This window comes from Antechinus flavipes, chromosome 1 (assembly GCF_016432865.1).
Source record: "Antechinus flavipes isolate AdamAnt ecotype Samford, QLD, Australia chromosome 1, AdamAnt_v2, whole genome shotgun sequence".
Lineage (NCBI taxonomy): Eukaryota > Metazoa > Chordata > Mammalia > Dasyuromorphia > Dasyuridae > Antechinus > Antechinus flavipes.
The window spans coordinates 577,426,506-577,440,347 of NC_067398.1; the positions used below are offsets into that span (position 1 = coordinate 577,426,506).

Here is a 13,842-nt window from a genome sequence, read left to right on the forward strand (position 1 = left end):
CAAAGAAAAACACGAGTGCTAGTTTTTAAAAGTTTAAAATCATAAGCAAATGTTATACAAAGTACAATTGGAACATTGAAATAACCAATTCCCAAATTTCTTAATCATTGTTCTTTAACCTTTAAAAGAGCTCTTAACCAACAGAACAGACAAACAAGTCACACAAAACACACAGACATAGACTGCACAGTCAGAACATTTAACACGGAGACCAGGAGGGCTATTTGGAAACCTTAGAATAGCCCTGAGGAAAGTTGTTGCAGTTTGAGAGTCTTTCCTCCCAGAATCCAAATGGAACCTTTTTAGGCTTTCAAGCATTTTGGTGCATTTCTCTGCCTTCAAAACCAGAGCCAGATGGTATCTTTAAAAGACATCCAGATTTATACTCTGGAATTCCCAGAGTTGTGCCACCTGGCACACAGAGCCAGATGTGTCTCAGACACCATGTAGGTTCCCCTGCATCCAGAGGACCTTGCTTTTAGAATTTATGCCTGTCAGCATTTCATTATTCTGAGAATCTATCTGCTAGCACAGACAGACAGAACAGAACAGGTCTAAGACATCCAGACTTACTCTCCTGTGGCCAAAATGGAGTGTCTACCATCAGGTTTCAGGCACAATTGTAGGTGAGCCTCCGGAGAGGGGATGACATAATGGGGGGAGGCACCCCGGACATGGGGGCATCTTGATAAGACACTATCTGACATTCCAGTAACTTGGGATGGGGAGAGGCATTCTGATGTTATAAAACATAAGATCTTTTATACTTATCAAGTATTGTGATAAAGAGAGACGGGAGGTTTTGCAGGATTGAGCAGAACAATTATAAACTGAGGCAGAACAATTAGGGAAACCAAGGCAGGACAATTTAGGGAAACCGAGGCAGGACACTTTAGGGAAATTGAGTCAGGACAATGAAAGAGAACTGTAGCATAACAAAAGGACCCACATATGCAAAAATATTTGTAGCAGCCCTTTTTGTTGTTGTGAGGAATTGAAAACTGAATAGATGCCTATCAGTTGGGGGAGGATTGAATAAGTTATGGTATGTGAATATAATGGAATATTATTGTTTTATGAGAAATGATCAGCAGGATGATTTCAGAGAGTCCTGGAGAAACTTACATGAAATGATACTTAGGTGAGTAGAACCAAGAGAACATTGTACAAAGCGACAAGAAGATTATGTGATGATCAATTCTGATGGATGTGGCTCTTTTCAATAATGAGATGATTCAGGCCAATTGCAATAGACTTGTGATGGAGAGAGCCTTCTGCATCCAGAGAGTTCTATGGGGACTGAATATGGATTACAACATAGTATCTTGACCTTTTTTGTTGTATGCTTGCTTGCTTTTTTCCCTCATTTTTTTCTTTTTTGATCTGGTTTTTCTTGGGTAGCATGATAAATGTGGGAATATGTTTAAAAGAATTGCACATGTTTAAACTATATTGAATTACTTGCTGCCTAAGGTAAGGGGGAGATTGGGAGGGAGAGAGAAAAACTTGGAACACAAGGTTTTTGCAAGGGTGAATGTTAAAAACTATCTTTACATGTATTTTGAAAAATAAAAAGCTATTATTATATAAAAAATAAATTGAGAGACATTATGAGTTTAAGTGGGGGTTAAGAGCATTGAACTTAAAAACTAAAGACAGGAGTGCATTTCTATCTGATAAAGAGGTTTGATTTTTTTTTACAGGAATGTACTTTATAAAGATCTAATCCATAGATAAATAAACCTAGCTTCACAGAAGGCCATAATCAGCATACTACAAATTCCCCTTGTTAATTTTTTCTTGCTTAAAAGTAGAATAAATTTAGGGCAGCTAGGTAGCACAGTGGATAAAGTACCAGCCCTGAAGACAGGAGGACCTGAATTCAAATGTGGCTTCAGACACTTAACACTTCCTAGCTGTGTGACCCTGGGCAAGTAACTTAACCCCAGTTGCCTCAGCAAAAAAAAAAAAAAAAAAAAAAAAAAGGTATAAATTTAATACTAAATTCTATGTAACCAATTAAGCTTACTTTGTGACTGTGTTTAAAAATTTTAATTTTTTTTATTTTATAAACTATTTTTATATACTCGAAGCATTTATCAGGATTTTTTCCACTAATTTCCATTAATTTTTCTTTTAATATGGTCATAGTTGAAAATGTTCTGATCTGCTTCTGCTTTTTTGCTTTGCAGTATTTTATAAAGATATGTCTATGCTTCATATATCTTTCATATTCTTAATAGCATTAAAATGCACTTTATTATAATAATAATAATTAAGTATTATATTGCCTTAATGCAGTACAGCTTAACCATATTCTCATTGTTGAACTGTTAGATTGTTCTCTTTTTTTAAAAAATATGAATAATGCTGCTATGAGCAATTTTCAATAAATCATTTTTTCATTTAATACTTTCAGAATATTCCTAGCAGTGCCCTTAAATGTGTCAAAAGGGTATGTTTCTTCAAAGATACTTCCATTAATATCAGCAGTTAAATGAATACACTTATTCCTCAACATTTTTAGCATTGACTGCTTTCTTCTTTTTAAAAATAAAAATAGATTTTATTGATATTTTTAATATTACCTTGATGACCTTTTCTAGAGTCATTCCTTATAACAAGAGAAATTTTCAATAGTTTTTATTTTTCTAAATACATGCAAAGATAGTTTTCAATATTCACTCTTGCAAAAGCTTGTGTTCCAAATTTTTCTCCCTCTCCTTCCCTCCTCTCTCCCCAAGACAGCAAGCAAGCCAATATAGGTTAAATATATGCAATTCTTCCAAACATATTTTCATATTTATCATGATGTGCAAGAAAAATTAGATCAAAATGGAAAAAAAGAACATGAGAGAAAAAACAAGCAAACTGACAAAAGAACAACCAAAAAAAGATGAAAATACTACTCTTTGATTCATATTCAGTCTCCATAGTTCTCTATCTGTATGCAGATGGCTCTCTCCATCATAAGTTTATTGGAATGCCTTGAATCACCTCATTGTTTTTGTTTTTTAAATAACTTTTTATTGATAGAACTCATGCCAGGGTAATTTTTTACAACATTGTCCCTTGCATTCACTTCTGTTCCGATTTTTCCTCTCCCTCCTTCCACCCCCTCCCCCAGATGGCAAGCAATCCTTTACATGTTGAATAGGTTACAGTATATCCTGGATACAATATACGTGTGTAGAACCGAACAGTTTTCTTGTTGCACAGGGAGAATTGAATTCAGAAGGTATAAATAGTCCGGGAAGAAAAACAAAAATGCAAGCAGTTTATATTCATCTCCCAGTGTTCTTTCTTTGGGTGTAGCTACTTCTGCCCATCTTTGATCAATTGAAACTGAATTAGCTCTCTTTCTCGAAGAGATCCACTTCCATCAGAATACATCCTCATACAATATCGTTGTCAAAGTGTATAATGATCTCCTGATTCTGCTCATTTCACTTAGCATCAGTTCATGTAAGTCTCGCCAGTCCTCTCTGTATTCATCCTGCTGGTCATTCCTTACAGAACAATAATATTCCATAACGTTCATATACCACAATTTACTCAACTATTCTCCAATTGATGGGCATCCATTCATTTTCCGAATCACCTCATTGTTGAAAAGAGCTAAGTCCATCACAGTTGATCATCATATAATCTTCTTGTTATTATGTACAATGCTCACTTCACTCCGCATCAGTTCATGTAAGTCTCTCCAGGCCTCTCTGAAATCATCCTGCTGATTGTTTCTTATAGAATAATAATATTTCATCACAATCATATACCATAATTTATTCAGCCATTCCCCAACTGATGGGCATCCACTCAATTTCCAATTACTTGCCACTACAAAAAGAAATGCTACAAACATTTTTGCACGTGTAAGTCCTTTTCTCTTTTTTATGATTTCTTTGGGATATAGATCCAGTAGCTACTGCTGGATCAAAGGGTATGCACAGAACAAAAGAAAATTTTAAAAAGAAAAAGGAAGGAGAGAATAAAAATTCAGCAAAACTGATCAATACCTTGAAAAAAATCAAACATTAACATACAATGGATTCATCTGTGGACCATTTTTGCATCCGTGCTTTTTTTTTTCTTTTTAAAACCCTCCTCTTCTTCCTCCATCATCATCATCATCATCATCATCATCATCTGGGGTTATATAGCTAGTGTCAAGTATCTGAGGCCAGATTTGAAAGCAAATTTCCACTACACCTAGCTGCCCTTCATGTCTCCAAACTTGTTTCTAATTTTGCAATTTTCATTTTCAGTTGTTTTGTGGTTGCTTTTCTTTCCTTTTACATTGTTCTAGTTTTTCTTGGGGGTAGGAGTGGGAGGTTGTTGGTTATTTTTGGCATATTGTTTTTCTAACTATGTCTACTTTACTTTTCATCAGCTTATTTGAGCCTTTCCATGCTTTTCAATATTCCTCATATCATTCATGTCTTACTGCCCAGTAATATTCCATTACATTCACACACCACACTTTGTTTAGCTATTCTCCAGTTGATGAACATCTACTGGATTTCCTGTGATTTGCTACCATAAATAGTGTTGAGATAAGTATTTTGTTATATATGAAACCTTTTTGTTTGTCAATTACCTGATTTCATTCCTTTTATTAAAATTATTTTTGCCAGTTTAATGGGTTTATTGGTAGATTAAAGTTGTTCTAATTTGCATCTGTTTTGTTATTAGTGAGGTTAAATATTTTTCCCATGGGATTATTAACAATTTGCTTTTCCTCCTTTGAAAATATTCTGTTCATGATCTTTGACCATTTATTCATTGTGAATCTTGGTAAATATTTAACAGTAGGCTATGTATTTTAGATGTTGGGTTTTCATTTGACCTGCCACAAATACTTTCCCCAATCTGTTATTTTTTTAAATATCTTTTTGTTGTTGTTCTACAGAAATTTATTACTTTAATATATCCAAGCAGGCAGTATGGTACAGTAGCAAAAAAAAAAAAAAAAAAAAAAAAAAAAAGATTTGTAAAGATACATTCTAGATTCAAATCTTAGTTTTGTCACTAGCTCTCTCTCTAGGCTTGTTTCCTTATCTTTAAAGTGAACAAGTTGAACTAAAGGTCCTTTAAAGTCACTCTAAAATTCCAGTTTTAAACTGTGGTCCTAGAAATATGCTGAAAAACTAGATAGTAATAGAGATATGAGACTAAATGAAGTTCTTATTTCCTGAACTGGAAAACAAAAAATTCCAGAATGAGGGAGAAATGAATATAATGCTTACAAGAATAGGTTCTCAAAGTATGGCCAGAGAATCCTCTAGATTCCCAAGATCCTTTCAGGAGACATCATGAGATCAGAATGAATTTTATAATAATACTAAGATGTTATTTAGCTATCAAAATGCTCTTTCCTTTTCCAATCAAATATCTGTGGGAAATTGGATTTCTTTACATACTTCAACCAAAGTAATATAAAAGACTGAATGCAGAAACAGATGTAGAACATAACTGTCTTCTTTTAAATCAAACTATAGATTTGCAAGAATATATAAAACAATGTACTTTTCATTTTTGTTTCAGAAAAGTTATTTTTCATATAAAAATTTTTTTAATTATATTAACATGTGATAAGTTTATTATTGCTATTTTATTTTTAAATTTAATTTACTTAAAACTTAAACACAGAAGAAAAAAAAGAAAAAAAAATATTGCCCTGTGTGAAGCAGAACATAAGATTCAAAATATAAAGCAATAAATTTTCATTTCAAGCAAGCCTTTATAATAAATACTACACATTTTTTTTTAGGAGCTGTCTGTCTTTTCTTAGATTCCTTGTAAATTTTCTTTTGTTCTCTGCTGTGCATTTTTTACTTTATTCTTTTTTTCCCCTCTCCCCTCACTCCAAGAAGACTACAATTAAGAATTGGTGCATTTTTATATGTCCTGTCCCATATTTACATATATACATAGCTGACATATAGTATAGTTTCTCTATTTTCTCTTTTATTAAATCTATTTTAGCTTTAACTTTGTCTAAAATCATCATTACTACCCTTTTTTAACCTAATAAATTCTGTATTTGATCTTTTTAATTTTGTTTGTATATATCTCTTGTTTCCTATCTCTCCAGTTTAAATTTACAATAGGGTAAATATTGATAGATGTAATCCACATAGACAAAAATTTTCAGCAATTTTTAAGAGTAAAAGGGGTCCTGATACCCAAAAATTGGAGACTGATAGATTAGGATAGTCAAAGCTAAATTTAATTTTTATACTAACTTTTTTGTTAATAGTCATACTAAAATTTATTTCCATTTTCCCTTAAAGATATATTCTAATCTTACATCTTGCCAAGCTCTTGGAAATATGTGCATAATGACCATGAATTCTTGGAGTTCTGCCACTTTTGATGCTTGTCGTCTGTTTCGGTTTATCTTTGAGAATACTGCTGGACTAGGCACTGTTCATTCTGTAGCATTCTGGTATGAACATTTTTATTTATGTACTTTTTTGAACATGCAACTAATTGTACAAATTTTAATTTAAAAAAATTGGATTTCCATGATTTAAACAAAAATTATTTTCAGGAGACAGAATCTTCCATGGTTATTCTATGGAGACCAATTAGGATTAGCACCTCAAGTGCTCAGAACTACCCAACTTTCTACAAATTTCAGCTTTAAAGGTCAAGACCAGGTATGTTGTAAATTCCTTTTCCTAGCACTTAGGGACATACAGGTCTTACATACAGTAAGTTATCGCTTTAAGAACAGAATTCTTTCCCCAGGAGTTCTGAAGGTGGCATTTGCAAAACTAAGGAAACTGGTATCGTGAACCTTTGACTAGAGTCTTGAGTGCAAGAGTAAAATTAGGATTTTCATGCCCAAGTTACAGGAAATTTCTGCCATGGAATGTCCCCAGCATTCTGGAGATTGGCTCAGTCAGGCATCTGGGTTTTTGTCTACATGCTTAACGTATCAAGGCCCTTAAATATAAGAAAGGGGAAATTTTGATTTTTCCCTTAATTAATCTGTTTTTTTTAAAAAGTTGTTTTATATGTGAAAACAAAATGCCACGAGTATACTGTATCCTTCAATCTTAAATCTATTTTATTAGCTTGGGTCCCAAAATATATGTGGTTTTCTTCAGTGTGTTTGACTATGGTTTTGACTAAATTAACCTAGTTTCAAAATAGAATTCCTTAATTTTTAATATTTAAAGTTTATCAGAGAATTTTATTTTTCTCAAAATTATCATGATGTAAGAATATGTAATATTTTAATTTAGCTTTTGGCTTTTATCATTAGGATATGAAACTGAGGTTTGTTGCAGCTTCCTATGATGTGAGAGGAAATTTTCTTGAATGGAAGACTTTGGAAGGAGGTCTTTTACAGGTAAAAATAATCATAGTTAAAGAAAAATTATTCTCAGCATAAAAGGAAAAAACAATTTTTTGGGTTGGTTTTTTTTTTTTGGTTTTATGGTTTAAATGTTAAACATAGATTACACTTTAAACTGAGAGACTGTAACTCATGCTCGGGGTCATAGATTTGAACTGGGATTTGAAACCGTGTATCCTATTTCAAAGTTCAACACTCTCTTTTACTCTTCTACATCTGTAAATTGGATCTAATTTCTATAATGCGTACCTGACACAGTGGTTAGGGAAAAAAAGTATTTTGTAAATTATTGAGCTCTGTATAAATCTAAGTTATTACTTTATTAGGTTTTTAAAAATTATTCAGTATTTATGCTAAAAATAACTCTAATAAAGAACAAATTCAATCCCTAATACAACATCTTTCTTTAATTTTGCACATTCTAATGCTGTAGTATAATAAAGCAGCATGTGCCCATAATACACTGGATTATGGTCTAAACCAGATTAAGATGTAATTGGGAAATATTTAATAAAGTAAATAAAATTCAAATAGGACATGGAGAATAATGTCAATTTGTGGCTTTGTGAATTAATATGTGCCCTGTCCTTAAATATGATTTGGTGGCTCCCTTTTTTATTTGAATTTGACAGCACTGGTATGAGAGTTTCCACACTTGAATTATTCTAGCTACTATATATATTTTTTTTTCTGTTGATAAAGTAACCCTTTTACTCTTCAATTATTATATTCTGTATTTTTTTGACTGCTTTGATGTAGCTTTGTCCAGACACAGTGACCAGACTGAATGCTGCTTATAAGTTTGGAACAACTTATCAGCAAAATGTAAGCTTAAATTATATCGTTATACTTTTATTCTGTACTTAAATCTCATTCTTTTAAAAACATGCCAGTAATACTGGAGGCAAACATTTATCCTTGAAAAAAAATTTTAATATTTCAGATAATAAAAGAAATTTCTTAATTCATTTACTATCAATAGGGATAAAATGTAGCCATTAATACCATCTAGATTCAGATAATCTACATAATTTTAATTATATGAGAGAATATTACACATTTTTAAATTTTATGAAGTCATTTTGATTCAAAAATTGATTTACAAGTTTTTCCATTTCCTTAGCAATATGTATTGTTCTTAAAATAATAATAGATTTTCATAATATGTTTATATTACCTAGATTTGCAGTTATAAAGAAAAAGGTATGGCTAATGTTAAAATGTTTTTTAAAATTCTCAATATTTATTATAATGTATATTTTTTCTCCAAAAAATTCTATATGTGTGTGTGTGTGTGTGTGTATACACACACACACACACACACATAGATTATAACATGATCTATCCTATTTGAGTCCCAATACCTAATTATAGTTTAAATGACTACATTTTCCTTTTTTCTGGGAACTGTCATAAAATTTAGGGACATGTTTAACTTTTTTTGTCCAATGATCAATAAGATTTCATTGATGTTGCACTGATAAGCTTTATAACCCACACTTAGATTGACTAGAACATATAAAAATAGTAGAATACTCTTACTTTAAATAAATTCTATGTCTGTGGTATTTTTATCAGTACATTCCATTTTAAACCTATGACTGCTCTGCCATACCTTGAAGGTAGAAACTGTAACTACCAACTTTTGGTACCATCTATAAATGGAAATTTAAATTGGGGGAGTTTTTAACTCTAATTAAATATTTTTATGCATCCCCTCATCAGAAAAGATAATGTAATTTGCCTGATCCTGCCATGAATTGTATTAGTCTATTTAAGATATAAGTTCATGTTTTAAATTATTAGGATAAATTTAATTCCTTGAAGACTTTGGTGACAAAAAAGGCAACTAGTGGCTTTAAATGTACTATTTCTGTGGAGCAAACTATGCCTTTTTTGACCAGGATAACTAAGCCTATTTCTTATTTTCTACTTGTTGGTTGATCTATTTTTTCCTCATTTAAAATTTTTACGTTTTTGGAAAAAGCATGGGATATACATATGTGCATATTCAAAATATACCAATGTGTATGTGTTGTCTTTTTTATCACTGATATGTGAGGTATATATATAACTAGTAGTGGTGCCTTTGGGTCAAAGGATATGAGGATTTTACTCACTCTTTTGTAGCATAATTCAAACAATTACTAAGATGACTACAATAATGTAAAGAAAAAGAAACACTTCGTGAAACAGGCTTCTTCCCCCTTTGCAAAGAATGCATGTCTATATTTATTTATAACAATGAAGAGCTTCTATTTGGGCGGGATGTTTGTGGACAATGATGGAGATGTTTTTAAAAAGCATAAATTAATTATTGACTAAATACCACCTTGTTAAATTTAATACGTACTTTTAATAAACAAATATATATAAAAGTTCAGCCTTATATATGTACCTCATTTTCTTTGTATTTTGAAATTTGTTATGTTCATAAAAAATTAGAATTTAAGAAGAAAAAAAAGTATGTCAATGAAAATTTCCCCTAAGTTTATTTTAAAACATCTTTGATAAACACCAATGTCAATTTTGAACTTTAATGCTTTTTTTAATAGTGTGAGATTCCCATCTCCAAGATCTTAACAGACTTTACAAGTCCAGTATTTTATGATGTGTATCTTGAGTATACTAGTGAAAATCAAGAGCAACATCTTTGGGCAATACCAATATTAAATCTAAATCTTCGGCACAATGAAATCTTTGTGAATCAAGGTAAGACCTTCACACTTATATGCCTTAAATTGACTCAAGTAGATAAAATAAATAATAATAGCTAGTATTAATGCTTTGAAATTTATAAAGCTCTATACAAACGTCAATTAATAAACATTAAGAATCTACTTGTATGCCAGATACTGTGCTAAGCACTTCAAAAAAGGGGCAACCATGGTCTCAAGGAGTTTACAATCTAATGAATGAGGTAAATATTATTTCATTTTATCCTTATAATCACCCTGGGAAGTAAGTGCTATTATTATCCCCCATTTTATAGCGGGGAAAACTAGGGTAGACAGAGGTTAAGTGATTTGCTTAGGGTCACATAACTAATAGGAGTCTTGATGAAGTTTAGGTTTGGGGGTTCCCTTTAGTAGGGAAACAAACAATAAGGTCTAGATTTAGGGAACCAAAATGAGATTAGGATTTCTGGTGGCCAGGGAGTTAAATGATAAGGTCTAATGGGAGGTTCAGGGTTCAGGGAACCAAATGGAGAAGTTTGGCTCCCCTGTATCCCCTTGGGATTTGGCACAAAGCTAGGGAATTTTGGGGACTCCCTTCTGGTTGCACAGAGGTTCTCTGTAAAGGAATTTATAGACCTGAAAACCTAGATTGATAAAAGAGGTTTTTTATAGGGATTGGGAAGTAAGGTTAGAAATCCTGACAGAGAGCCATAAAGTCTGGATAGGGAAATAGGTGAGGGTAAAAAGAAGATAGCACTGGAAAAGAATATTATTCTAGTGGGCAGAGGGCTACTTGGCATAATATAGCATAGCATAGCATAGCATGGCATGGCATGTTAGGATCTCTGCAAGAGAGAGGATTTTAGTTTGTCTCTTTTATAATAAGAGTGTTGGCTACAGTCTGAAGGGGGCTATGAGTGGAGTCCCAAGTTGGCTTATCTCCTAGCTGAGTTTCAGTTTGAGCTGGAATTTGAATAGAATGAGTTTCTTGAATAGAGTTGGAATTCTTTGGCTAAGGACTAGAATCAGCCCCATCTAGATAACAGAATGAAACTGTCTTGTTTCCCTTGGGCGGGGTCCCTCACCAAGGCAGAATTGAAGGAGATTTTCTCCTTCAAGGATTTTTAGAGTTTCGGTGTCCCTTCTTCCATATGAGGTTGAATTTGAACTTAAGTCTAGTACCCTATCTACTGTGACCCCTAGCAGCCTAAATAAATAAATGCATGTATAAAATTAATGTACCAATGATCTATTTTATTTCTAATGTCAGTTGTATTGTTATGTGAAGCTAGATTTTTCCATTGTTGTCCTTGACATACATAATCCTTTGCTGAAAATCACTTCTAAAGGAAATTAAGTAGAAAGCATGTGGGAGTATTTTTTCCAAAATAATAACATTTTGTTCCCTTTAAATAGTTCTTCTATAGCAAAAGCTCATTAATTCAGATAAACTGGGGAGAATTATTTTTCCAAATTGATGAAAAGTTAAAGTTATAGAAATAATAGTTAGATATGATGGAAACAGTTTTTAATTATCAGGATCACACTGGAATCACTATCACCAGTATTCTCACCATCATCTTCTCTTTAGCCTCCTTTATATGAAGCAAAACATTTGCTTTGCATATTAATTTTGTTTAGTGTTTTTTTTTCCAAATTGTTTTGGATATTTGTTAAAGTTTTGAATGTCACACTGTTCACATGCAAATCCTGATCAGTGATCACAAAATAGCCCAGTGCTGGAGGAAATGAAGCACATCCACGCTGGCTTTCTTGCTCTTAAGAGGACAGAGAAGATAAAGAAGTATGAGTTCAATCAAAAGATGGTGTGAAGGCTCTTTGAGAGGTGAAGAAATGGAATAGCCTTGCTGGCTATTGAAAAGTCAATGGGAAACACAGTAAGGAATATTTGTGCATCTTGTCTCAGAGCATGATAATGAAGCTAACTGAGTATATTATCATGAATATGATTACATCTTGAAGTACCAACATTCCCTGAAGAAGTGTACTATGTAGAGGGTTTCTGTAAAGAACTTCTCAAGTTCCTCTATTGTAGTGTTCTTGTTGGTTTTTCTGGAGGTCTTGGAGCAGCCTTCATTTCAGTAGAGTAATCACCACAAGAATAGCTAGGTGTTAAAGTCCAAATCCTTTATTATCTCCTTCACAATCTAGTTTCCTTGCCTGGGGCCCAGGCTAGCTTTCTTTGAGGCCTTCCAGAGTCTTGGTTTCTTGGAAGCTAAGGAGAAAAGCCCTGCCACCACGGAGGTGTGAGATGGGATGAATGAATCTCTCTGAGTGTGAGGGCTTCACTCTCCAGCCACTACAAAGGTGGACAATGGAATGAATCTGTCTCTCAGTCCCTGCTGGCTGTTATAGACTCTATTATAATTATATTATTGTAGGTGTGAATCTTGTGGAACTATATTAAGTACTAAGTACATGTACTGAACTAGAGAACTATTAAGCACCATGCTATACTAGATAACCATTGTCTTTATCAATTCCACTGACTTAACACCTTGTAAGAATCCTTGTTTCAGAGTTCTGGCCCATAACACTCTTATCTTTTTGGATCCCTTTGGCAGTGTGGAGAATCATTCCATGCTCCCTTTCTCAGGATGTTTTTAAATGCATAAATTAAAATAGAATTTTAAAGGAAGCTAATTTTATTGAAATAGAGTTATCAGAATATATATATTTTTTAAAAGTTCTCATATCACAGGTTAAGAATTCTTCCTCTAAACTAAGACAGCATGTACTTGGAATACTTGAGGATTTCAGTGCATATGTAGATGCAGAAGATGGAGAAAACTGTATAGGAAAAATATGCTTTGAGATCAAGAACTAAACAAATTCAAAGGCTTGTGAAATTTACAATCCTGATTCCTTTTTTCATTAAGTGTGTTAACATTTTCTTCTTAATTATTTTTTGTAATGTATCATAGTTTTCTTAGTTCTACTGTGGCCTTCTGCATTGTCTTTTGGATGATCTTTCATTCCATTTCTTTGGAGATTGAAGGGTTCTGTTACTTACAATAATATAATAACACTAGAAGAATATTAGTCTTAAAAACATTAAAAAGGGACAAATATAATATCATTCAAAAAACTTAGTAGTTTTCCAAAGCTAGTCCTGATCACTCTTCTTTTCAATTTTGGGGTCAACTCATTGTCTATTTGTAGTGACTTTAAGATTTGTGTGTGTGTCAGTCAACAAATAGTAAATATTTATTACTCCTACTATGTGGCAGACACTATACTAAGTGCTGGGAATACAAAAAAGAGGCAAAAAACAGTCAAAAAGCTCACAATCTAATGGAAGAGATAATAAGTAAATATGTTTAATCAAGTTAGCTACAGAATAAAAAGGAAATAATAAAAAGAGGGAAGTTACTAAATTAAGAAAGTTGGGAAAGATTTCTTGCGGAAGGTGGGATTTTAGTTGTGATTTGAAGAAAGCCAAAAGGTTCAGATGAGAAGGCAGAGCATTCTAGATCTGGAGAATTGAGAAACTTCCTAGAGCTGAGATGGGGTGTCTTGCTTAAAGAACAACAAAGAGGCCATTGTTGTGTTAAAGAGAACATAGCAGGGAGTAAGATGTAAAAAGACTGGAAAGGTAGGAGGGTGCTAGGTTATGAAGTGTTTTGAATGCTAAACAGAATATTTTTAAAATTTTTCTTCTGGAGGCAATAGGGAACCACTGGACTTCATTGGGCAGGGGGCTGCCCTTGCGGGATCTATGTTTTATCACTTTAATAGATGAATAGACAATAGATTAAAGTTAGGGAAAGACTTGAG

General features: G+C 32.8%; 1 protein-coding gene across 1 annotated transcript in view; it reads left to right on the top strand.

The window, feature by feature from the left end:
- The window catches only part of TMEM67 (transmembrane protein 67), a 109,216-nt gene that overhangs the window by 43,282 nt on the left and 52,092 nt on the right, over window positions 1-13,842 (top strand). The window contains exons 8-12 of the mRNA XM_051970849.1: window positions 6,294-6,448; window positions 6,554-6,662; window positions 7,274-7,360; window positions 8,126-8,191; window positions 9,922-10,078. Coding sequence (XP_051826809.1) covers window positions 6,294-6,448; window positions 6,554-6,662; window positions 7,274-7,360; window positions 8,126-8,191; window positions 9,922-10,078 — 574 coding nt within the window. The remainder of the gene's footprint in view (window positions 1-6,293; window positions 6,449-6,553; window positions 6,663-7,273; window positions 7,361-8,125; window positions 8,192-9,921; window positions 10,079-13,842) is intronic.